Source organism: Macrobrachium nipponense, chromosome 20 (assembly GCF_015104395.2).
Source record: "Macrobrachium nipponense isolate FS-2020 chromosome 20, ASM1510439v2, whole genome shotgun sequence".
Taxonomy (NCBI): Eukaryota; Metazoa; Arthropoda; class Malacostraca; order Decapoda; family Palaemonidae; genus Macrobrachium; species Macrobrachium nipponense.
Window position 1 is genome coordinate 4,533,450 of NC_061089.1, and position 26,873 is coordinate 4,560,322.

At 42.9% G+C, this 26,873-nt stretch overlaps 1 protein-coding gene across 1 annotated transcript in view; it reads right to left on the reverse strand.

Moving 5' to 3' along the window:
- LOC135221717 (signal recognition particle subunit SRP72-like) overlaps positions 1-19,789 on the reverse strand; it is a 73,235-nt gene extending 53,446 nt beyond the window's left edge. Inside the window, exon 1 of the mRNA XM_064259504.1 lies at positions 19,633-19,789. Coding sequence (XP_064115574.1) covers positions 19,633-19,741 — 109 coding nt within the window. The 5' untranslated portion in view covers positions 19,742-19,789. The remainder of the gene's footprint in view (positions 1-19,632) is intronic.
- Between the last annotated feature and the right edge of the window lie 7,084 nt (positions 19,790-26,873).

Consider the following 26,873-nt stretch of genomic DNA (forward strand, 5'->3'; position numbering starts at 1 on the left):
GCTCCTCAATTGTTTATCAGTGTTCTTAATTGGTATGTGTTTACCCTCCAAATTGGGTATAAGACTTACACAAACCTTGGGAAATAAGTGAAATTAACGTATCTATTTCTAGTACATATATATATATATATATATATACAAATTGGAGCAATTTTATCATTATTGCATTACTATGACAACTACAATTCATGGAAACAGTTTGTAAATGCATCAGCGTATGTGTGAAGCTCCACTAGATTGGCAACAATGAATCTTTTTGCTGTCTGCTCGTATCTACTTTGGAAATATCTTTAATTTTTTGGGGTTAATTTGGTTGCAAAAAAGGGATAATAGACATGAATTAAATAAACATTGGTATTTCTACAGAAGCAGTCCGCACGGACTGCAAGGAACGTAACCGCGGATACGACATCCACTAGGGATGTGGGGCTGTCCAATGTATTTCACTGTTTAGTACTGGCCCCTGGGAGATTAATTACAGTCGTCCGAACAAATATTACTTAAAATGACAATTTGTCGAAAATTGCATTTTTCCTAACTATACAAACCTGAGGTCCTTTAAACAATAGGAAGGTAACTAGCGGCAGCTGGGACGGTCGTAAGCTTCGAACAAGGGCGAGAGAACGGTAGTTAACTGCTTGTCCGATCGTGCGCGCGCCCACGCGCCCGAGAGGTGAAGAATCACTTTTGCTTTAGGCCCATGCAAAAAGTTGCAGAGTGAGGGGGTGGTGGCATGAGGTGGGACTATATGTAAAGGACCTCAGGTTTGTATAGTTAGGAAAAATGCAATTTTCGACAAATTGTCATTTGTCCGATACGTAATACAAACCCTCGGTCCTTTAACAATAGGAAGACTCACTTCTTGGTGGGAGGAATCTGAGTCTTTTTGGTGAACAGACTGGTGTTCGTCCAACCCTGGAGTGCCTCCCTGGTCGTAAGAGCAAGGGAGGGATCCAAACCTCTGTCCGATTGATCGGGGGTGTGCACCGCAGGATCAATGGTCAGACCTCTGGGCCAAGTACTAGGAGAGAGGGCAAGCGTATCTCTTCGTACCAGCAAGCAAAGAACTTGTTCCTGTTTGCAAGAGACAATCATAAAATGATGGGTTTGTCTCAATTTGGCATCCACTTCCTCCCCCTTGTTGGAGGAAGTGGTGGATATTTACTCCTATCCCTACTGAAAGGGAATAGGATGGTGCTCTATTGAGTAGCTCACCTGCATCTCGTCCTTACCCAGCAGGGTGACGACCGTGTCCCTCTACCCAAAGGTAGAGGGAAGAAAAAGATGGGAAGAGGAGCCAGTCACACTCTCATTCCTCATCCATTCTTACGGTCACACCAGGACTCGATGCTGTTCAGCCTGCGAGGGTCTGGGTTAACTACACAACGTGTTGACAACCACCACGGTTCCCAAGGAAAAAGATCCAAGGAACTGTGGGCAATATCCTGAAGGTAGAAGGAGGTGCATGCGGTCCGGTTGGGACCAGGCGCCTGCCTTCATTACCTGCGCCAGGAGAAGTTCTTGCGGAACGCGAGAGAATGATGAAGAGGCGTCCACACTCATCCTGGGTGTCGAGTTTCTTCAGACAGCTCCGTCGCACCTTCACAGGACAAAGCAGCATAGCCTTCGTATCGGAGGCGGTGACGTCCATTCCATTGGAGGGTATTGTGAAGGACTCGAACCAATCGTCAGTTACCGAAGGGTTCTGAGTCTTCGCTACGAAGATCGGTACGAAATCGAGCGTCACAAATCCCCATCCCTTTGTGCTTGACTTCTCAAGAGAAGTCATGCAGTTACCTAAGACGAAAAGAAGGGAATAGTCGTATGACCTATCCCTCTTCTCGACTTTGGTTATGTACAGTTACTCATACTGACAAGCTATTAAGACGAAGTAATGATTGCTCTGGAACAACCGAACTAGTCCGCAGCATAGTTCGTAACTGACTCGGATGCTCTGACAGCTGCCGACTGACTGGTTCGGAATCAGTAGAGGCAAGTTGTCCAAGCATCCGGGTAAGTCACGTGACCTTCGCCTTAAAGAGTTATGCTGAGAGACCAAACAAATAAAATATTTGTTAGTCACCGATGCCGGACGGCGCGGCGATGATTCTCTTAATGCATAAGCTCAAAAGGCGAAAGTCAATTGCCTTCAAAAGAACCGAGGTCCCTGATGGCAAGAAAATCTCATAGATGTTGAATCTCAGCTTAAGGAGAAACAACACTATGTACGTTGAAGACGAAGGTAGGCAATGATGCAACCTACGTCTTCCAGCTGAATCGAGAGAAGGAATCTCAAGATTCTAAACCTGTGCTTACACATGACTGAAAACGCTAACCGCCATTTCATTGCTGTCCGTTGTGCAATGAAAGCGGGGCGTTCTCAGTAATGAAACACAGGGGAGAGCCGCTTGAAGAACTGCTTCTCATTGGGCTGAACGTTTGGAAGTAGAGTGGCAGGTGGGAGTAGGCGATGTCTTTCAATACATCTGCTAATCCGGGTGACAATGAACAATTGTACACCTCCGAATACAAGATATTTTGAGGACAAACTCAGATTCCGCAAAAATCATTCGCATTATCGGGATACGATGCAGCAAGAGACTATTACAGAATTCTGTTACCGTGCGGTAAACAGAAAGATGAGAGTCGAATAGATATCTCTGTTTAAAATTCTCGCAATACCGAAGACGATGAATCCTAGCTCGTTTCTCAGCAGTAGATGGTCATTCATGTATGCGAGAATCCCCGTTAATCAGAGACTTAAGTCCGTGATTGTTGGGCTAGAGATACGGTTGTTATTCAATCAAAGCAGGTTGAGAAAGACATAAACAACCGTCTATCTCAAAGCGGCAGCTGATACTGAAATGCCTCGAGCAATTCAATACGCAGTAGCTGTCGCTGACTCGTCATCCTGAGTTGCCAAGTAATCCTTTCCACGAAGGAATGCGTTCGGCTAGAACCACCGAGCATAAAAAGATATGCTCGAGCAATTATATTTAAGCGAAACGAATTTCGGTAAATATAAAAGCTAAAATGGTGTTGTTGTGACAACACCATAAGTATATAAAATTGAAACTGGAAACTCCTGGGAGGTTGCAGGCAACCCGGGTTGCAGTTCAATTAGAATACTTTTCGTCTAAGTCGCAATCCGTAGAATAACCAGGATATGCGGCCTACCCCTCGACCATTCAACTGCTTAGCAGAATCATGTCGCGAGGTTAATATACGTAGTATATTTGTAGGATTCTGAACAACGATCTCCATCCTAAATTCTTTCCTTCAAGAAAACAAAATAAGGATTGGAGATCGACCACCTTCGTTCTCTATTAAAGAGAGTGAAGGAGAAGTCTTCCTCGAAGGAAAGCTTCAATGGTGAACAGAATACTAAGACGATAGTTCCAGCCAAACTGGATATTCCCGTCCGTTCTTCTCTATTCCAGGTTGGTCGCCTACTGTGAGATAGTCTTCTTTCAGCAGCAGTCTTCTTCCTAATGCTAGAAATTCCAGGAATTCGAGCATAGGCGAGGTTCCCGATTATCGTGTAACATATCGGGGATTCTCGTCTCGCTCACTTTGGACCGTGGTCTCGCCTAAGTGTTTGGAGATCGTAAGAAACTCTAAACACTCTGAATGCGCTAGAAATTCCGTAGAATTCTAAGCAGTCTGCGAAACCCCCACCGAATTCGTCAAACGATATCGGCTGGTGGTCCTCTCGATTCCCGTAGAAATCGAGAATGGGGCAGGATCCCTCCTCAACGACCGGGGCTTACGTCAGGTAGGACCCGAAGGTCCCCCCTGGTAGCGCAGTCCCCAACGTGGGATCCTACAGAGAATCTCTGTAGGATCCTTCCCCTTTCCCTCGTAGCCGTAAGGAGAGAGGGAATGGGGGAGGAATTGGATACTCGCTCGCCTTCCCAGTGGAACTAGCAGTTGGAGAAGAGTAGGAGCAGCCTCTCAGAGTCTGGGAAAACGTATCGTCAGGAGAAAACGTTTTTCCCCCGAGGAGGGTTACGAACTCTCACTGTAGGTAAGGGTCTGCCGCCACTGTGAACGTCGTCTGGGTGGGGCTGATCGACACCTGACAGGAGAGAGCCGATACCGTCCTCCGACTCATTCCAGTCCTCGTCGAGGTCGAAACCTCTCAGGATGGACCGAAGGAGTATTTAAATATCTGTCCGAAGACACGTAGAAACGCCGCTGTCGCAGTAGAGGAGGTGGAAGTAGCTTGATCGACCGGCCAGAACTGAGAGAGCCTTCTTGTCCGGAGACGAGAGACTCTGGTTCAAGACAGAATCGGTAAGCTCCGATCGCGGCATACCCACCGTCGGTTTGGGTTCCCTCTCGGGCCCCAAAACGACTCGAGCAGAGACATGGGCTCTGCTGGTGGGAGCGGCGATCCTTCCCCCCGGTCGTTGTGCTGACGAATCAGTGCAATAACCTGGGTAAAGTTACTCTGAATCTCGGAAGTTACAGCGTCTTGAGGAGTAGGACCGTCCAGTCCCTCCAACAAGAGCAGCTCCCAGGACCCTCCTCCTTCAGAAGAAGGACCAGCAACAGATCCCTGACGGTTGCCTCCAATCACTTGCGCGTACGTCCTGGTTGGTCCTAAGACCAACCTGGCACGTGCGGCGTCGTGACGGGATCGTGAGCGGCGCATCTCTCACGATCACTCCTATATACCTAGCTCTTCCTGGCGTATGCCGAGGAAGTTGAAGGTATCGGAGAGACAGAACTGACGCTACCCCCCTCTCCCCTGACGCTCGCCTCCAATCACTTGCGCGTACGTCCTGGTTGGTCCTAAGACCATACGTGGCACGTGCGGCGTCGTGACGGGATCGTGAGCGGCGCACCTCTCACGATCACTCCTAGCTACCTCGCTCTTCCCGGTGTGTGAGCCCGAGGAAGTTGAAGGTAGTGGAGAGACAGACCTGACGCCTCCCCCCCCGCTCGCTGGCAGGACCAGCGTACGTGGGGGGCTGCAGCCGACTCAACCCGCGGTGGGGATCGATCTGCAGGCCTGGCCGTGCCGCTCACCTGTGGCGAGCGGCTCGACTGAGCACGTCGACCCCGGTCCCGTGCGTCAGAACGAGCTGCTGCTGGTCACCGTATCCACCCGGTCCCTGTGGGCGCGGCGGTCAGGTGACCTGCAGAGCTCGCTTTCGCCGTGAGACCGGTGAGCGTCCTCGCGGCACGTCAAACCGCTGGTAACCAGCCGAGCTGGTACCGTCGGTCGAGGGGACCTGGGGACCTCTTCCCAGCCTCAACCCGTGGCCGGTCAGAGACCGTCACGTCCACGAGGTACCGGCTGGTCGCTGCGAGAGCGGCCGCTGGCCTGGCGAGAGTCACCTGAGCGGCTCTCGACAGTCTTCTGCTCCGTGCCTCGGTCATGACGCTGAGCGAACTCAGGCGTCTTAACTTTGGCTGCACGGTCACCCGAAGGAGATCGTACACTCGGAACTTCTCGCGGACGAGAAACCGAGCCGGTACCTGGCTTAGCAGCAGAGCTGCCAAGACCAGGCGAGGGTGTACCAGCGGTAGCCAGCACACCCTTGGTCCCCGTCTTCTTCTTCTTCTCAGAAGGGGAGACGGGCCCCGTTCCCGAAGGAACAGGAGGACCAGCAGAAGAACCCCCCCGTCACAACCGGAATGTGACGAGCCCTTCGAAGTTCCGAAGGAGTCTTCTTAGGGGGAAATAACAACACCCGGTTACCAGCTGTCGCTGCGAGAGCGGCCGCTGGCCTGGCGAGAGTCACCTGAGCGGTTCTCGCCAGCCTTCTGCTCCGTGCCGTGGTCTTGGTGGTGCCGAGCGAACTCTGGCGCCGAAACTTTGGCTGCACGGTCTCCCGAGGGAGAGCGTACACTCGGGATCTCCCGCGAACGAGAGACCGAGCCGGAAACATGGCGTAGCGGCATCGCCGCTAGCACCAGGCGAGGAAGTACCAGAGCTAACCGATACTCCTCTGGTCCCCGTCTATCTCTTCCTTACGGAAGGGGAGACGGGCCCCGCTCCCGAAGGAGCAGGAGGACCAGCAGAAGGACCCCCCGTCCCACCGAGGTGGGACGGGCCCTTAGAAGTTCCCGAAGGAGACTTCTTAGGGGGGGGAGGCAGCCTTCTTCTTCTTCGGCTTATGGGCCTTAGAAGTCGAAGGGGAAGAGGCAGCAACAGACGAAGATGACACCTTCCTCTTCTTCGTCAGCGCACGCAGGAACAGTCGTCAGGTCCTCCATCCAGGCCGGAGTCGGGCCTATTGCCGAAGCAACACGGCCCGACTGCACCTGTCCGGAAGGACCTGGGACTGGGGAAGACACACCATGGGCAGGACCAGCATGGACAGGCGCAGGAACCAGGAGCGACAGGAACAGCAACCAGCTCAGGAGCGGCAGCGGTAAACACAGAAGGGACAGCCAAGCCAGTAGCGGGAACCACATCAGCGACAGGTACGGCAGGCCCAGCCATCGCCTCGTAGAATCATCGGCAGCCAGCGTGGTACTGGCGGCCGGTCCAGGGGCGAGCTGCTGGAACAGCGGAAGTCTGGGGCAGGCAACACGAAGAAAACACAGGCGGCTGCGGCATACCCCTCCTCGGTACGGCGGCGACCGGCCCTAGAAGCGGCAGACGGCGTCACCGACACAGCATGGGGAGTGTAGACCAGCGGGGGGGAAGCAGCATAAGCGGCCGTGAAGGTTGTAGTGGAGACCACTCCAAGGTCACCGCCCCAGACCTCGCTAGACTCTGCAGCAGATCGTGGATGCTAGGCACGCCCTGCAGCCGCAGTGGTCCATACCTGTCCAAGGTCGTCTCCCACGGCTGTAGCAACCTGCGGTAGCATAGACAGATTAGTAAGAGGGGTTCCCTCACGCACGGGGGGGGGAGACATGCCCCCACACCCCGAACGGAAGGAAGACCCCAAAAACAAAATACGAGGAAGCTGAGCGGGGGGGCAGGAAAGAAGACGAAGAATCGGATACCAAGGGAGTCGCGGGAGAGCTTTCCGACGACTTCCTGGCAGACCTTCGCTTCCCCTACCCCGACAGCAGTGAAAAGTAATATGAAAATGAAACAGAATACTGCACTTGCGATTCACTTCATAGAACTTAAAGAGGGACGGGAATCAATTCCCGGTAAGAGCGGAAACTTGATCCATAAAAATATGATGCTATCATAAATATATATGAAAATGAACAATACTGCACTTGCTATTTTCACTTTCACAGCAATAAATCGTAAAGATTAATTCCCGGGTTAAGAGCGGAAATTGATCCAAAATTAAAATTTGATGCAATTAATAAATGAAAATGAAAAAGAAAACTGCATTAGCGAATCCACTTTCATTGCTTCTATTCATACAAATAAGAGGCTCTTGCCGAGCGCAATCAAGCTCTCGGCAACGAACGCACAGGGCAAAAATATAATGAAAAAGAGTACTTACATCTTTCAATTACACACTTTCGCCCAAAAATACATGACTCGGCGCGAGTGCGCCCGCCCTGGCACCGAGACATAATTCAAGGGTTCAATTCATGAAAAGAGCGGAAATCGCCGTCTCTACGGCGATAGCTCCATGTTGATTCATAATTAAGTAATGAAAATGAAAACAGTGTACTTACAGTTTCATTTTCAAGGATTCAAACCAAACCATTAGTAGAAAACACAATATAAACAAAGCATACGACGATGAAGCGGGCAGAGAGCGATGACGAACACGTCCTTCACACCCGCGGCCGAAAGCAAAAGTGATTCTTCACCTCTCGGGCGCGTGGGCGCGCGCACGATCGGACAAGCAGTTAACTACCGTTCTCCCCTTGTTCGAAGCTTACGACCGTCCCAGCTGCCGCTAGTTACCTTCCTATTGTTAAAGGACCGAGGGTTTGTATTACGTATCGGAACAAATTCTTGTTCAGTAGGTAAAACTGCTTAGAAAAACCACAACTGCCATAGTCTAGGCCGCCGCAGATAAGTACCCTAGATCTACCTAAACCTTTTGAAGTAACAAATTAAGTTAAACTAAATAATGAGTAAGGTAAACAATTAAGGGAATAAAGTTTTGCACCTCATAAACCATGTAGTCGTGTGCTGCCCGCAACTGTGTTTGTGGAGTGAGCGCTTAGGAACCAGGAACCGCAACGTAGTTCAAGTGCAATTTGGAGTGAATTAAGACCAAAACATTTATAATTACAATCAGATGAGCACTGTGGAGTTTCAGTTGTGATGGCAGTAAGGATAAAACCACCGATTACAAGGTAATAATGAATTTCAGTTCAAACCATGACCCTGGGAATAAGAAGTTTCATACTTTCACTCCTAGGCAACAAAATGTTGTTTTATTGTGCTGATTACAACTGCAATCTTGAATAAGATTAATAAACGTTACATATATATGCTAACACTGTTCAAATGAGTGCTGGGAAGGCTGGGAAAGATGTTGGATCCAATGCTTATGAATGGCACTTCAGGCGGGTGCCGCCATATTGAATTTCAAAACTGCCTTGAAAACATATTTTACGAAGACCTCACATGCTTATTTTGGTTCGTATGGCGCTTTCATAGTATATCACATTATGTTGATGAAACTTCAATCTTTTGAATGGTATGCTGAAGATGTACCGTATATACTCAAGTAACGTGCGATCTCGCATATCATGCGACCCCCAAATTTTCACCAATAAACAGTGGTTTTGTCTTGTATCTCATGTATCATGCGAGTTCCTTTTCCAAGAACGTCAGTTCATAAGGTTGGTGGTTTAGCATGCTAATGGCCGAGTCATTCAGATGTGTGCTGCTGCTAGTCAAGTTACGGTAATTTTCTTACTAATCTCGAGAATTGAATATAAAACCTCAAGATTAAAAAAGAATCCTAAGATAATAAAATAATTGTAAAAATAACACGCCTTGGAGTCTTAAATCATTCTCTCTCTCTCTCTCTCTCTCTCTCTCTCTCTCTCTCTCTCTTAGGAATAAATACTGTAATTTGAGTCTTTCACCAACGGGTATCAGTAAATGTGTAGACATTGTGTGTGTGTTTAAAAAAAAAATGTGCAGTACACACACATTCCGATGTTTCGGTTTTTGGAATTTTTCAGATTTCGGAAATGTGAGGTCAGATGCATAATCAAACAAACATCACTACTGCAGCAAAAAAAAAATTTTCCCTTTATGTTTTTTATTATTGTTATTTATTAATTACAGTTTATTTAAATAAATATTAATATAATACTGTTAAATGAATGTGAGATAACTAAGATCACCTATAACAAAATAGTTGGACAATTAATACCATATGTTCACTAATAGCTATTATTTTCAAAACAAACATTCCGTAAAACGCAAAAAATATATGTACATGACAATCAAATATAATAATGTTTTGCAGTTCAACTTGTGAATTTTAACAATAAGTATGACTATATAATATATTTCACCATATCGATTTTGAGTTGAAGAGTCGTAAAATTTTGAGGATGGTCCGGAAAAGGATTTGTACTTCGTGATATGTATCGCTACAACACCATGTGGTATTTTCATACCACTATATTGATGACGCATCGCTACGACACACTGGTATTTTTCATACCACTATACATTAAAGTTAAAATGATCATATTATATTATTGTTTTCACGAAGAAATAATTATATAAAGAAAATTATTGAGTAATTTTTGCCGTCAGCAGTCAGAAAATCACGAACATGGTAACGTTCAAAACTAGAGCCATCCACGGCATGTCTATAAATAGAACAGAAGCAGAGGGCAGTCATTGGATAACAGATCACCATGGCTACCAACCAACCAATCAGGTGTTAGTTATACTACTCAGTGAATTTCTTAGAATGATCGTTTACACACGCGAAGCTAACGATGATGTGTGTTTTGCATACAATACGTAGTTTTAGTTTTTATTAGTGTAAGTATTTTACTGATTACATGAAGAATAGAATGATTCCTTCTCATTACTTTGAATGCAAAATGGTTTGAAGATTCTTCCGCAAAAAGAAAAGAAAAAAAATTCTTTAAAAGATGATACCTATTTACTAACGCGGTTGACATAGCTTCAAAAAAAAAAATTCAGCTCTTTAATCTCTGGAAAAATGTTAATCTTTCTGTCCGCTGGTCACACTCTTTATATCCCCGGCGACTAACACAAAAAAACAAAATTTGTTTGTTTGTTTATCTTTCAAGATGTAGGTATTTATTACCTGTAGGTACAGCACATTTTTTAACAGTATGCCCACCCTACACATACACACACACACACACACACAGTTGCGCTTGACCTAATAACCTATTGGTTTCAGAGACTCAAGTTAACACTTACAGTATAGTTGAGAGGGGAGAGAGAGAGTTCATCCTAGATGGCCTTGGTTCATCTCTCTAATCTCTCGAGGAATGTCAAGATTTGTTCCCTGCTCTTTGTAAATTTAGTCCATGCGACTGACAGCAACAAAATTCACATTTTTCTTTCTTCCAGATATGAATTACCCGTACTGCACATTTTTAACAAGCATGAACACACTGCATTATACTCTCTCTCTCTCTCTCTCTCTCTCTCTCTCTCTCTCTCTCAGAAAAGATACCGTCAATTCAATTTATCAGTATCTTTTCCTGATAGACAGACAAAGTAAATATTTAGGACTCCAAGGCTTGGCATATGTCAATTATTTTATTATCTTGGGATTTTCCATGGTCAACTCTTGGGATTAGTAAGAAAAATGGAATTTTTATTCTAAAATTAATATTAATAATACTTACCTGTATTAATATCTAGCCCTAAATCCCCAAAAACCGCACCAAAATTTACCACATTGGCAACCCTGTTACCTCCTATTCTGTCCGCCAGTTGGCAACACTGTCGTTGACAGATACGAAAACCTTCCCTCAAATCAGTTGTGATAGGCAGATCGTGGGGTAGGCTGGGTGGGGACTAGATAAATTATACAGGTAAGTATTATTAATATTAATTTTAGAATAAAAATTCCATATTAATAAACATTACCTTAATATAACTTCATCTAGCCCGATAACCACATTGAAAAGGAGGAGGGAATCTGAATACAATTTCCCCTTCGGACAGAATAGGAGAAAACAAACAAAGAAATATATATCATAGGCAGTCAAAACTCAACCAAGGTCAAAGATACTAACAACTCAAAGTCTCCTACCATAATGCCACCAAACTGCGGTAGCACAGGACAAGGAGTAAGTGCATAGTCAGTCCGTCTGTACTAAAGTCAGGTGACCGACCAGGTGACCAGTCAGACGAATTGCGGACAGCAAGGCTGCACCCTGAAGACTATCAAGCACTATTCTTTCCCTAAAGGATGAGTGTCTGGACTGTCTGGGCGATTCAAAGCTAAGCAAACCTTGGGGGTGTATCAACGCAACCCGAAAGTTCGCCAGCAACGAATCGGCTCATGAGCAACTCCTAACTCGAGCTTTCTGGTGCCAAGAGAAAGGAGCGCGGAGCAAAAAGGCGATTCAGTCCCGAAGGACGAATGCCTGACAGTCCAACCTGGTCTCATGCACGATCATCGGGGGTGTATCAACGCAACCGACTTCGTCAAAACAAAGAAACTCAGGGCTACTAAATGTCGCCTGATCTCCACGAGTGTCTGACTCTGAGAAGACAGGTGAGACAAAAAGTAGATGGTGAGCGAGTCACCAGATGACAGCAGACGATCCATCGACTAATTCCCTGTCCAGGACAGTGGAAGAAGCAGGAGTCGTCAGGACAAGCGAACAGTGGCCTAGTCCTAGGTCAGCATCGACTCTGGAGAAGCGTAGTCGCCAGTGCCGACAACCAGTGGCTGGAAAACCATTTCACACTGAAAAAATGGAAGCAGCATGAGTTGCCCAAGCAGTCAGGTCCTTGTCCTCCCCCCCCCCCCAAAAACAAACCACTAAATACCAAAACTTGCCTAATCCCATTATTAAACTACGTCAAAAACAAAAACTGCCATGGGTTGTAATAAAAAAACCAAAAAATTTAAAAAATTGAACAACAAAAAAATTAATGAAATAATATACAGGTAGCAAACCAAACGTTAAAACAGGGAAGACTACCTAATTTCTCCTGTCTGACGACCTGTCCTGCCATCAACCAAACGGGCCCGCCCAAAGAACGAAGGTCGCCCTAGAACTAGGAAAATAATCCCTCCCCAAGTAAAAAGAGGCAAAAACACAGAATTAGAACGCCAAGTCGCCGCCTCAAGCACCTTGGCGAACTGAGGAACATTCTTCAATAAAAGCTACTGATGTACGGCAACTGCCCTCTAATACTGTGTGCTCTCGGCGTTCTGTCTTCCCCAGGGCAGCCGAACCACCCAGGTTTTAACGATAGATCTCTGAGAAAAAAGGATACACCATTCTTTGAAAATAGGTCTTCTTGATCATTTCGGGGTTGAAAAAAACAAACAGATGAACGGGGACGACCCTGAATGTTCCTTCGTGCGGCAGTAAATAACCATGAGGGAGCGCCCTAAAACAGGGCAAAGAACTAATTTCCTCATTTAAATTACCAACAAAGTCGACCAGCGAAGCCTTCAGTACGAAATGGACCTGGGAATGGGATTATTCAGACGATTCAAGTCTTCTGCGACAAAATTCAGGAAAGGTATGACAAAACTCATGTCTTGTCCAGAATCTTGGGCAAACCAGGAAAAAGGAGAGTGCTTGCAGTTCACCCACCCTCTTGGCCTGTAAGCCAAGTGAGAACAAGGAAGAGTGTCTTAGAAGAGAGGTCCCTAAATTTGGCAGGAATTCAGAGGCTCAAAACGGGGAAAGGGGAACCTTAAGGGCTTGGAAGGACTTTGTTAACGTCCCACATTGTCGGAGGCGAACACTGCGGCCTGGGTCGAGATAGGAAAAAGATCGAAGTTAAATCTCCTAATGACATAAGATGAAGAGATCTCAGGAAGCCTTGGGCCTTATAAAAAAACAATAGGAAAGCATAAGAACCTATAAACCCTTAATGCACGAAGGGTGACAAGGGCCCTGTCATGATGTAAAATGGAAACTAAAAAACTCCGCTACTTTGACGGTAAGGAAGGTTCTAGAAATTGAATGTCCTTGAGAACTTTACACCAACAACGCCTGTAAAAACCGACCATTTAGGCCTGCTAATTTACTCTGGTGATGCCGGCCTTTTTTGGCAATATGCCAAACTGTCGCGCCACTCTGGAGGAGAACCCGTCGGTGCTTGGAGAACCTACCTGACAGTCTCCAGGCATGAACGATGAAGCATGGCTGGAGCCTCTGATGGAAACGATGAAAAGTGGGGTTGTTTGAAGAAGATCTGGTTCTCTCTGGCAGGCGAATGGGGGTTCCACCAGTGCTTCCAGAAGGTCGGGAAAAAACCACTCCTTCTGTGGCAGAAGGGGGCGATCAAGGTGAGATTCCAGGGACGCTTGGTTGCCCTCACTTTGGTGAGGACTGACCTCAACAGAGAGAAACGGAGGAAAAGCATAGGGCTTGAAGTCCCTCCCGAACCCAGTTCCCTGCAAAAGAGAGTCTTGTTCCCACGGCACTCTTGAGGAGTTCTTGGTTAAGGGGCGAAGAATATCTTGGCACCCGAAAAATTCAGTGGGGTGGGCAAAAACAGATCGACTGTGACAGGCCATTTTCTTCCTGAGGCTGTCGAAGACTTCCTGGCAAAGTGTCCACTCCGGACCCTTGAACTTCGTTATCGGTCTCGACAAGGCGTTCTGCTAAAGGACGTTTGTGATGGCCCAGGGATAAAAACTGAGGGACCAACGTAATCCCCCTGTCTTCTGCCCAACACAGGACTTGATCGGGCTTTTCTTGAGTGAGAAAGATCCGACTGTGTGCCGCCTTGGTTTCTCAAGTACGAGACTGCTGTGGTGTTGTCGACAAAGATCGCGACAACCGACTCCAAACAGTTGTTCCTGAAATGAAAGAAGGCCTAGGTACACTGCCCTCAGTTCCCTCCAATTTATTGACATGCTCCTCTCCTCCTCTAACCAAAGGCCCGAAGCGGCTTCGGAGCCCAGGTGTGCGCCCCAACCTTGATCCGAGGCGTCTGACCAAAAACATTAGGTCCGGAGGAACCGAAAGAAGAGATGTCCCTGACTTGAGGCGGTGAACTTGCAATCCACCACGGAGATCCTTCCGACATTGTGGAGAAGAGGCGACTATCGTGTCCTCGGACACGAAATCCATGACTGGCGAAGTGTCGACTGAAGGGACCTCATTCTGAGACGACCTCGGGAACCAGTTGGATGAGGGATGACAAATGGGCCAGGAGAGACCTCCAAAGAGAAACTGGCTGCATTACGGAGGACAAAAAAATTCTTCGATCAGACTCAGAAGCTTGTCTATCCGTTTCTGAGCGGGAGAAGCCCTCAAAATCTGGGAATTCAAAACAATCCCCAGATAAGTCATGATCTGGCAAGGGATTAGATTGGACTTGTCGAAGTTGACACGAATGCCCAACTCGACAAAGAGACAGAACTACTCTCTCGACCGGAGACATTTCTCTAGAGATTCGGCCTGGACTAGCCAATCGTCCAGATACCGAAGCATCCTTACATTTAACTGATGCAGAATAGCTGAAACAGGAGCCATCACCCGAGAAAAGAACCTGTGGAGCAGTGGTGAGGCCGAAACAAAGGGTCCTTGAACTGGAAAAACTCCCGAGTCCGTGAAAAACCGAAGGTAAGGTCTTGCTTCTTGGATGGATGGGGATTTGCAGATAAGCATCCTGCAGATCGATGGAAATCATCCAGTCCCCCCTCCTGACGGATGAAAGAACAGTCTGGACCGTCTCCATCCTGAACTTGGACTTTAGAATGAACTTGTTCAAAACCGAAAGATCTATGATGGGGCGCCAGGCACCCGAGGCCTTTAGAACTACAACATCGAGAGTAAAACCCGGGAGAAGGAGGAGCTCGCTCTATGGGCATCCTTCCCTTCTCCAAGAGGGCCGAAAGCTCCTTCTCCAAGGCTTGACCCTGATTGAGTGAGGGGAATAACTGCTGAACTCGAAGAGGACGATTGGAAAGTGGAGGTCTGGAAACAAAAGGGATCTCGTAACCTTCCTTCAGGACCTCCACCACCCAAGCATCCACCGCTCTCCCCTGCCAAGCTGACCAATGGCGGGAGAGACAAGCTCCTACTGCGGTCTCCAGGCCGAGGTGATGACTCCTACTTCCGAAAATTCTTACGCAGAGACAAGGAAGAAGAAGAAGAAGAAGAAGAAGGTCCTCCATGGAGGTTATTGAGCTCTTTCTCTGCCCTTGGAGCCACGCCAAGAACCTCTCCCGCGTTTCAAAGGGTGAGCACCAGAGGATGAAGAAGACGGCACCAGCAACCTGAGATGTACTCTGGAAAAAAGAGCCAGAAGGAGGTTGTTGGGGCTGGAGCAGAAGGTAACAGATCTGGTCCTAAACTTACGCTTACTCCTTGAAGGAATGGGAGGAAGACCAGAGGAAAAAGCTCTGATAAGGCCCAGTGAGCTTGGGAAGAGGCATCACCTTGATGTTCCTTCAAAACCTCAGAAAGCACAGAAATATCGAAAAGGAAATCGCCAAAAGGAGAAGAGGACAACAGCGGGTTCTCTGAATCTCCGATACAGAGGAGGGTAACTGCGACAAATACGGTTACGCCTTAGAGAAACAAGAAAGGCCTGCATTGAAGCAGCAAGCTCGTTCTGATGTACAGAAGCGATTGAAATGGATGAGCAGAATTTCTCAAAAAGAGGAGCATCAGGAGGAACAAACCCGGAGTCCTTGATATACATTAAAAGCCCTCCGAGGACCCACATATTGAAGGATTGAGCTTCTTGTAAGGAGCTCATAACAGCTCCATAAGCAGCAATAAAATTCTTCAATTGAGACAGAGACCGAAGCCTTAGAAGGCAAGGGTTGACTTGAAAGTCGGACAAAATCAGGATTTGGCTTGGGGGGTCGAGAGAATGAAGAATCATCCGCCACCTGGTAAACTCCTCTCGGTCGTAGAAGAGAAGAGAGCTTCCTCTTCCCCTTCCCCGATCACCTTCGAAAGTTTAGCGGCAACGTCCGTCCTCACTCTCGCGAACCTCTGGGAGGGCAAAGGGAAAACGTAAAAATTCCGTGACCGGGACGGACCGTCAAGAAAAAATCCCTTCTGTAATACAACGAGGCGGAGGCTGCTTCTGCTCGGTTTAGGCTCGCCTGAGGAAGAAAACTCAAAATTAAATAAAAAACAAAAAGAAATTCAAAATTGAATTCTACATCATGGACATCCATTCGAGGAAACATCAATATCACACGAATCCGCGTCATCATCATCATCTCGTCAGATCCTAACTTAGAAACTTCCTTGAAGTAAAATCCTGACGACTAGCTATCTTAAGGTACTGACACTAATATCCTCCCCCCTTCTCCTAAATAAGCGCCCTTTGGCACTGTTACGGGGACTAAACAGGGGACACGTTGGGTAAAGATTCGTTAGGCACCTGCCCGGACCGGATCCCCCCTAGCCTTCGCCACGACGGGGTTCACAAGCCGGGGTATCTGTCGCACCGTTACCCATGGTGCTGTCGACAGGTACCTGACGAGGAGCTGAAAATGAATCTAAAAGTGTGTTAGACATTCTAGTAAAGGCTTCTTGAAAATTCTCTGACAGATTGTTAAACTTAGCAGAAATATCTCTATCTAGACTAAGCTGTAATTTCTTAAAAATTCTGTTTCCAGGTAGTTTCCATTGCCAAAATCTTCGAATCTACATCAGAACTAACTTCACTAATTACCGGTTGTACAGGGGGCAAAGCACATCAATTAATTCGGAATCGGAGTCGTCGATACCGAAACCGAAGAGCCAGAATCATGAGCGCCCAAAGTCAAAAGAATTCGTTAGATACAGTTTTTGAGCAATCGATTCTTTTTCTCCTTAACGATCTTTTACGCTGCAAAGATTGTTTTTGGCGTTTCATATAAAGCAGTCATATCGTCAGACCAGGGCTTACATACGTCACAACGAGAAGTCAAGTCACCAAACCTGTCCACGACAAGAACTACAAATGTCATGGGGTTCATACTCCCTGCTACTCATCCTTGTCCCACAAACCGGGCAGTTCCTGATGTTGCTGGCAGAAGGAAGCATCGTAATTTCTTAGTAATCCATTGTAGAATTGGACAGGTCAGTATTTCCGGGTCGCGCAAAAGTTCGTAATTTAAGATAAGAACCACAACAGAAATCAAAGTTAATTCACTATTTCGTGATGTAATGCAAGTGAAGTGGTCAATTCATATAAAGTTTTCATTTAACAAATAATGAAAGCTTTAAAGGCACAAAAAATGTTTAAGGAAATTTATAAAGAGCGGCCGTGATGTAAACAACACGGGCGCTCGTTAACAACTGATTTGAGGGAAGGTTTTCGTATCTGTCAACGACAGTGTTGCCAACTGGCGGACAGAATAGGAGGTAACAGGGTTGCCAATGTGGTAAATTTTGGTGCGGTTTTTGGGGATTTAGGGCTAGATGAATTATATTAAGGTAATGTTTATTAATATGCGATTATTTGAGTAGCAGTAGCAGCAGCTGCAGCGCACACCCAAACGAATCGGGTAAGCCTATAATACGCAACAATAGTATTTACAAAATGAGCCGAGCTCTCTGGCTGGGCTGTTTTGGTCCTCCCACGTGTTTGATCGCATATCTGCCAAATTTATAACAACAACAGAGATAAAACCATTTTTCCCATTACAGATATCAAATATTATCTTTTCCGTTACGCAGAATTCTAAATAAATTACGTAAGTTCACGATTGATAAAGTTTTTTTTATGCAATAACAGAAACGGAGTCAGATTTTCTATCACCATGGCATCTCATCTTGGTGCTGTTGCGAATATTTCAACCAGTTCCGCGTCGTTTAAATCCATCCTACTGTACAGTCTGGAGGCAGTTCTCCCTTCTACACATATCTTGATTTCTTAATATCGTAGGTATAGAATAATTGGTGAGCAAGGAAATATGAAATAAAGCATAACAGAGTAAGTTTGACGACGAGAAAAAAATAAACATCGTATACAAACAGATTCTCTCTCTCTCTCTCTGAGACAAAAAATAATAGATAGGAAACAATGACTGAATATTGCTTGAATGCAAAGTTTTGGCCTGACTGAAGTGTGGAGTGACTTTGACACCGACTACAAGTTATTCCTGGTCATCTCACAGCCATGGATAGACATCAACTTCACAGCCGAGAAAGGGCAATCGTATACAAAAATAATTAGGTATGGAAAATGCGAAATGCGGGCCTATGTTGTCCCATAAAAAAAGCTCTCGCTCGGACAGCTGAGGTTTAGGAGAGAGAGAGAGAGAGAGAGAGAGAGAGAGAGAGAGAGAAGCGAGAGAGAGATGAGAGAGAGAGAGATGAGAGAGAGCAGAGCGCCGAAGAGGGAGATTAAAGTACCTGGGAATGAAAACTCCTTATAATCTTATAAATTATCGCCTCGGGGGTTTTTGCTCAAGGACATTCAAAGGTCTGTCAAACACGGGCAGTTGTTGTTTAGCATAAGGGCAGATCTTTAAAAGCCACGCCAGAGAGCTCGCCACGGTGACAAGACTATATATGAAATGATCAAAGAACTGGAAGATGACGAATATGACTGCGTTCATGGCGAAGAATTCAGAGCAGTATTTGATGGTACGGACACGGAGAGTGACTTGGGAGGATTTTAATTTATTAATTTTATGCATTTTTTTTTACTTTAATAAATTTTCACTTAACTGCGTATCCTAAAATAAAAATAATAGTTCAAGTAACAAATGTTTCTTTTACCGAGTAAAACAAAAAGTAAAAATTCCTTCGGTATTGTGCCTTAACAACTGATTTGGAAATTATAGATGGTTAGTCTAGAACAGTTTAAACATGCTGTATAAACCAAAATATGCAAATGGCGCACGATCGCTCTTTTGTCTTTTAAAAATACAATAGTAATATGAGAATGCTACATATATTGGATATAGTGAAGTACAAGTAAAGCATAACTTTTTAAAAAGAATCTACTGTTTTCCTCCGGTAGTAACTATCGCAATCTGCCGATTTGGGAAAGCATAGACAGTACGCAATTTTATACCGCGTGTATGATGCGACCCCTTTAAAATTACCTTCAAAATTAGGTTTCAAAAAGTCGCATAATATGCGAGTATATACGGTAATTGTATTCTTGTTTTACCAATTAAATATCAAGTGAATAAGGCTGATCCACGCGATGACTATGGATCCACTGCAGTGTTTCCCCCTATGTACCTATTGTAGTTTTACTGGTTCACATGCTAGGCTATCACAAAGGGACAAGAACTCGTGCTGCATTACCAGTATGCCCATTCGGGCCATCATACCCTAACCTAAGCTTCCTTTAACCTTGCCTGGACGTAGGCCTTGTGGCCTGCCCTGGGGGTTTTGGCCCCACTGGCCAACAGCAACGTCAATCGTACATAACAAAACTTATGTGTAATTATAAGGCAATACCTATTGCACAAAGCGGTATGTCTCCGAGCCACCAAGTCGATGGACTTGTCTCTGGCCTCAGGTGGAGATTTTTGACAGATGTCTTGACAAGGCTCCGTCAACCATCTCGGGTCTTCATGAGTCAGCTCTCTGGCTTTCACAAGAAATATATTTCAGACTTACTTTTATTAGCTGTCTTGATGATCTTCTGATTGTTGGAGTTCTCAATGAATTTATTCAGTTCCGTGTAATATCCCGTTATTCGGGATTCTTTCGTCACTTCACCTGCCATGGTGACTGTGATAGTTGCTCTTGTTTTGCATTGCTGGTGGTGGAATTGAAGTGACGAAGTCTTGTAATGCTTCCTTTTTTTTTCGATGGGTATAAATGCACACGTCAGTTTCACTTGTCGCGTTTTGTTCCTTAGCTTTTCGCTGAATTTTCATCTCATTTACTCGGTTTTACCTTTAGATGCTAAAGAAAAACTTTTTCATTCCTGAACTTTTAATATATATATATATATATATAGATATATATAGATATATATATATATATATATATATATATATATATATATATATACACCTCAAGCTAATGTCCTTGAATATCTACTATTCGCTCTACCTTGGAATTAATAAATTTTCAAATATGTTAACCGAAGGAAAATTTTCTAGTTGATAAGAAATTCGTCAGCTCATGGGTGCGAACCACGGAACCAAGAAATCATGATGTACGGTGAAGTTCTTTAACCACAAGGCTAGCACAATAGCCTTGTGGTTTAACACACTTCACTGTACGTCCTGAACTCTTGGTTCCGTGGTTCGCGCCTACGAGCCGACGAATTTCTTTCAACTATAAAATTCCCCTTCGGTTAACATATATCAAATATATCATTCCGAGGTAGTGAATTAGATATTAAAGGACATGTGTAGCTTAATGCGTATATAAGAATCATGGTGATGTGATAAGAATATATATATATATAAATATATATATATATATATATATATATATATATATATATATATATATATATATATATATATTATATAACATTTCAGCCGATTGTCATGGAATAGACTATGTTTCAGGAATCATGTTTCCGCTGGGGTTATTCAAAATTACAAGTTGGATTATGGGGTTATTCAACTTTACAAGAGGACCCTGGGGTTATTCATCTTTACAAGGTAGTTATAGGGTAATTTAGACTTCAAGATAGTACTTATTCGTTGTGGTCGCTTTACAAGCTGTTTATAGAGATTGTTTATACTTAAGAGTTAGTTAGTTGTTTTCGCTTGTTTTAGTCACGTAGTCATTAGCATTGCCTTTTTTTTACTTCAAATTCTGTTTCCTATTATGTAACAAAGCAAGAAGGACCTCATTAGAAAAGTATAACACCCTCGAAATGGATCGTGCTATTTATCAGAATATTGTTAAACCTTTATTGGTAGAAGATCCTCTTCCGGTAATAAATTGGATGAAGCGGCATGGACTTTTAAGAAGAGAGTTGAAGTGCAAGCACTGTGATAAGAATATGAAATGGACTAACCGTTCTGTACTACAAGATAAATATGCATGGAAGTGCTAGTTTAAAGATTGTGAGAAATATAAGCAATATGAAAGTATTCGTAAAGATTAATTTTTCTTCCGTTCCAAACTTTCATTGCAGAAGTGGGTGGAAGCTATTTTCTTTTGGTGCGAGCAAACAAGTGTAACTCACTCAGTTAATTTTCTGATTTATTCAAGAGTGACTGTGATTGATATCCACAATTTCTGTCGTGAGGTGTGTTCTCAATACTTCGAAAACAATCCAATCAAGCTAGGTGGATCTGGTTAACGGTACAGATTGACGAGTCTTGCTTCTCGCACAAACCGAAATTTCACAGAGGACGGGTACCAAGCAAACCCCTATGGGTTTTTGGTATTATGGATACCTCAACGACACCGTCGTTAGGATACATGGAAATAGTCGAGTCTCGGAACGCACTTACACCATTGCCAATAATTAGGAAAGTCGTTTACCCTCAAACAATTGTATATAGTGATCAGTGGAAGGCTTATTTGAAAAAGAACTAGGTCTGTCACATCATACTGTCAATCATTCTATCAACTTTGTTGATAAGACTACCGGTGTGCACACGCAAGCAATCGAGAGCTACTGGAATAAAATAAAAGCACATATTAAAAGCATGCATGGCTGTAAACGAGAATTCTTAAACTCGTATCTGCAAGAGTATATGTGGCGTGAAAGAAATAGTACTAATACGTTTTAGGCTTTTTGCGGTGTTACGCTGACCAATACAAATTAAATTAGTTATGGATTATATCCTCTGATCTTCATCTACATCTCTATTTTTTTAAACTTTTTACTTGCATTTATGTATTTATAAATAAATGTTCTGCATTTTTACTTTTGTTTCTGTTTCCATCACTTTTTTCGCTTGATTCAAACAACAGGTTAATCAACTTTACAAGTTTGATTATGGGGTTATTCAACTTTACAGAACACCCTGGGGTTATTCATCTTTACAAGATCCGGAATATAATAAAAAAAATATGCAATATCATAGAATTTTCTTTGCAATTCTGGACACAGTGAGGGTTTAATGACATACACATATATGAATAACGTTTGATCTGAATGCTGAGCGGCAAAAATCTCACTTTTATAATAGATGCATTTATCATTTTCCCTGAAGAGATAGCATGAAATTTCAGAAGAGAAAACACTGCATATAACATCAAGTAAATCAATGAACACGCCTTCACTGAGAATTGGCATTAAACAATTTAGCAATAAGTAAATAAATCAATCAATAAAAAATAAATGTGTGCTTGAGTCGACTTTCTAGCAAAGGAACCCTAAACCTATACGACTCCTGTTGTGGTTTACTAGCAAAAGGAGATGCCTCAGAGGCTTTTCCAATGCAAGGCATGATTATATAAATTGTGGAGTTACTATCTGGGATTTGATGACATTAATTACTGGATGATGACGAGAAATGATATTGAATGCATTAAACCTCTGGTCTTCTCTGTAAATATGCGGGAAGTTGCTCCAATCTGAATTTGTATTCCTTGATATAGTATGAACTCCTCTCTGGAATACGATTTACCCTATAGATATCAGAGAGCATCTGAAGATCAGAATATTTTATTAGCAAATCCAACGCAAAAATGTAGATCAAGAAGTAGATAGAGAGAAACTACTTTGTGTAGCAAATGTACTAGAGCGTCTCTTTTTGCAGTCAAGTTTTTGTTTAAAGACAAATATTATGACTGCACTTCAAAAACTTCAGAAAACAAATGAAAAGGATAAATGTCACAACTACATAGACATCATAGGTGACTATTTTCTTTAAGTGCAGCAAAGATGGTTGATTGCACATGTAGCAATCATGAGCATGTTACTTTTCATATTCCTTGTCTCATCAGTTTCATCCATCGTAACTGCACTTTGATTAAGGCAAGTTGCCTTCTCAAGACATCAATAAAAGAAAAACGAAAGAATGCTTCCACCCTAGAGACCAAGTTTTCCATAGCATCCTCTTTGCTCTTTGCATCCGCTATAGTTTCTGAAAAGTAGCGTTTTGAAAAGATTAAATAATTATTGTGTCTGTGATAAATGTCATTACAGTATAGGTGATATAATGTACAAAACAAAAGTTGTTTGATTCACATGACACAGGAGAATCAGACAGAACTTGAATGAATAATTCCAATGCCTGTATCAGACCTGTACCGAGGTAGGTCGAACGACCCTCCCCCCTAACCCCAGAATTTCTGGAAGTCCATATTTTCTGTGACTATCCTTTTCATTGAACTGTACTTACAAAGTAATAAATAATTATTGTTGTTTGTTAAGTCAAAGTATATAACATAACAACAAATAAAGTAATATGCATGTTATTGTTAACATGATAAATGTATCAATCAATAAAAGTGAAGAAATATGTTTGAATTTCATTGCAAACTTTCAACATTATAAACAAAATTTTATTAACGAAAGTCAGTACTTTGAATAACCTCTGATCGGGTAGAAGGGCATAGGCCGCATACCCAATTTTTCTTCTTAATATAACTAAAATAACATTTTCAAGTATTTCATCTTGTATGTACCTATATATGCAATGACATTTATAGAAGAAAAGGTCCAGTTTTGGGAAAAACGACCCCGCCCCCAATAATAATAATAATAATAATAATAATAATAATAATAATAATAATAATAATAATAATAATAATAATAATAATAATAATAATAATAATAATAATAAAAACTCTGGCTACGGGCCCGCGTATAGATACTGTATACTCGTGTGATTGTGGTATTGGAGAAGAAGTGTTGGTAATTGATTTTGGCAACTCTCAGTGATGACATGTTTGGGCATCTTTTTCAGAGAAGCCGCTACAATACGAAGAGGTATGAACGTCCTTGGCTTCTGTTTTGGGGTTTCGTTTACGTCCGCTTATTTAATTACAAGAGAGGAAACCGTTCAACTCTAAGAAATAACGGGAAACAAAAATAATTTCCAAAGACAGCTATAAAAGCTACATATTACAGGAATCGTAGCCTATACCTACATAGACACAGGGAATCCAACACCAGAAACCTACGGTATATGATAGTCCTCTCTCGCAAAGATCACCATTTAGTAAGATGCTACAATTGTCACTCATTTCTCTGCATCACTATAACCCATTCAGGCCGTTTAATTAAGGATAAGACCAGTTAATGAAAAAAATTGCAAATTACAGACCTAACATCATGACAAAGATGATTATTAAAAATCATACCTACTAATATTGTTCACTACTGTACACTGCTGCAGATGGAATTTTATATTTTACGGAGTATATCTATACTGAGCAATTATTTTTGGTTTTTACAATATCTAGTGTGCATAATTTTTCCCCTGTATTTTCTTCAGGACAAATTAGCCTCTTCAGAAAATCAGAAAGGAATCAAATGAAGATACAGTAATCCAGTGGAAAGCCACTCGCAGTGTTTATAAAACATTAACACAGACACAGACACAGACACAGACACACACACACACACACACACAAACACACACACACACACATATATATATATATACACACACACACACACACACATCACACACACACACACACACACACATATATATATATATATATATATATATATATATATATATATATATATATATGTGTGTGTGTGTGTGTGTGTGTGTGTGATATGTGTGTGTGTGTGTGTGTGTGTGTGGCGCACGCGTGTATTTGTGTTTTATAAAAACTGAGAGTAGCTTTCCACTGGATTACTGTCTCTTAATTTTATTTACACACACACACACACACACACACACACACACACACACACACACATAATATATATATATATATATATATATATATATATATATATATATATATATATATTTGACACTCAGCACATCTCCTACAGCCATGGAGTCGAACTATTCCTGTTCATGAAAAGGCAAAACTATAGCCTGTGTTGTTGACTCTTATCAGTGAAAGTATGGGTTCCACGTGGAGTTGTCTAATAAAGTAAATGTTTTCTTTTTAATAGAGCATCTATCTTAAAGTTTCTGTGTTAAATCTGCAACATATTAACAAAGGACGTTTTATGATACCTTGGAATAGCTTCTCATTCGTTTTTCACCTTCATTTCCAATCGTTCATTAGTAATACACACATCAGGTGGTTTTCTGGTTCTTTTAACCCCCCAAAAATGACCATGTTTTTATATTTGTATAAGTTGCAAAATTATATATAAAAAATTATAATTGGGAAGGCATTCTGATCCAAGGAAATGCTTTACTACAACACAGCCAGCTTTCATGCGCATTCTGGTACGCGAACTCCAGAAATGAAGTACGTTGAAACCTATTTAGATCCAAACATATGCTTTAACATTAACAACATTGTGGAAGCAATTTTTCTGAGAAAATACGGAGACAGTAGTTTTGATGTCATTGTGGGCACAATTTTCCGTGTCGAAAATGATGACAATGGTTGCAGGTCCACAATAATAGCATATGAGTATAGGGTCTTTAATGGATAATAAAAGCTTTTGAACATTGTACTAGGTTCATCTTCAGTCACATGCACTTGACTGAAGATGAACCTAGTGTAAGGTTCGAAAGCTTTTATTATCCATTGAAGACCTTTTACTCACATGCGATATTATTGTGTACCTGCAACCTTTGATGTCATTATTGTTACATATATACTCGTAACTATAAAGCTAAGAAGTGATACTGCATTTGAAAACACTGATGTTAAGCAAGCGGCGACCCAGAAATTATGGCGAGAACACTGACCTCTTTTACCGAAATGGATATCCATATGCGGAAGAGGAAATAATGAAGAATTCCAGCGGTCCACATTCGGGAAAAAAAAATAACTGAGAAATATACCCCAGACAAACAATTAACAAATAGCAAAATAATCAAGAATCTGGGTATAAAAATGACTGAGATCCTGACACTCCGAATTGGAGACACTGAAGGATATGACTGGGAAGAAATGGGAATACTATCACTGCACAAAAAAGGCAGCAAACTAGAATAGGAAAACAAGGAAGGGTTTTGAAAAAGTGAGAATTGAAATAACGAAGGAAATGACAAACCAGAAAATAAGCAGGTTCCAATGTGGTGGACTAAAAGGAAGATCCACAGTTGATCACATTCTAACCCTGAACGCACTGATTGACTACAAAGCAGTGTACATATATATGATTCGGGGATGCATTATAAGAGCTTCGATAGACTAGACCTAAAGGACTGCATCAAGGTGATAGGGAAGATGATAGGGTGGAAAGGTGTATTGTTGATACGAAGGATGAATGGAAACGGCAGACAGTAATAGTAACAGATCAAATGAATGAGATAAGCAGAAAGAACGTAACAATCACAAGAAATATAGAAATAGTCCCTAATATTTGTTTGTGACATAATGTTCCCCACCAGCAGGAGAGAAGGGAAAGAAATGGCAATTGGCACCAGCCGCAGCCTAGAGTAGCTTAAGGAATTTACATTGAATACTAAGCACAGTAAGCCAGCAGTGCTTGTAATCTAACAGAGCTTAAAAATGGCCCAATTAGTAGAGTAAAAGAATACGAATGAATAGTACATACTAAATGGGTCAAAGGAAGCTTGTATCAAAACGAGAAATCAAAAGGCAAAGTACCTACTAAGAGAAATTAGAAAAAAATGGGAATGCTAAGAAAGTAGGAAATATGGCACTAGAAGTGAGGAAGAAGATCTACGAAACAGTAGTGGTACCATCATTATTTCCCAACACAGAAACATGGAGTAGCATCTCGGAAAACGAGTTGAATGCACTAAAGAAAACGCACTGTACTGGAGAATTATGGCGCAGTCAGGCATATGGCCAGTAGCCAACAGAATAGAGCA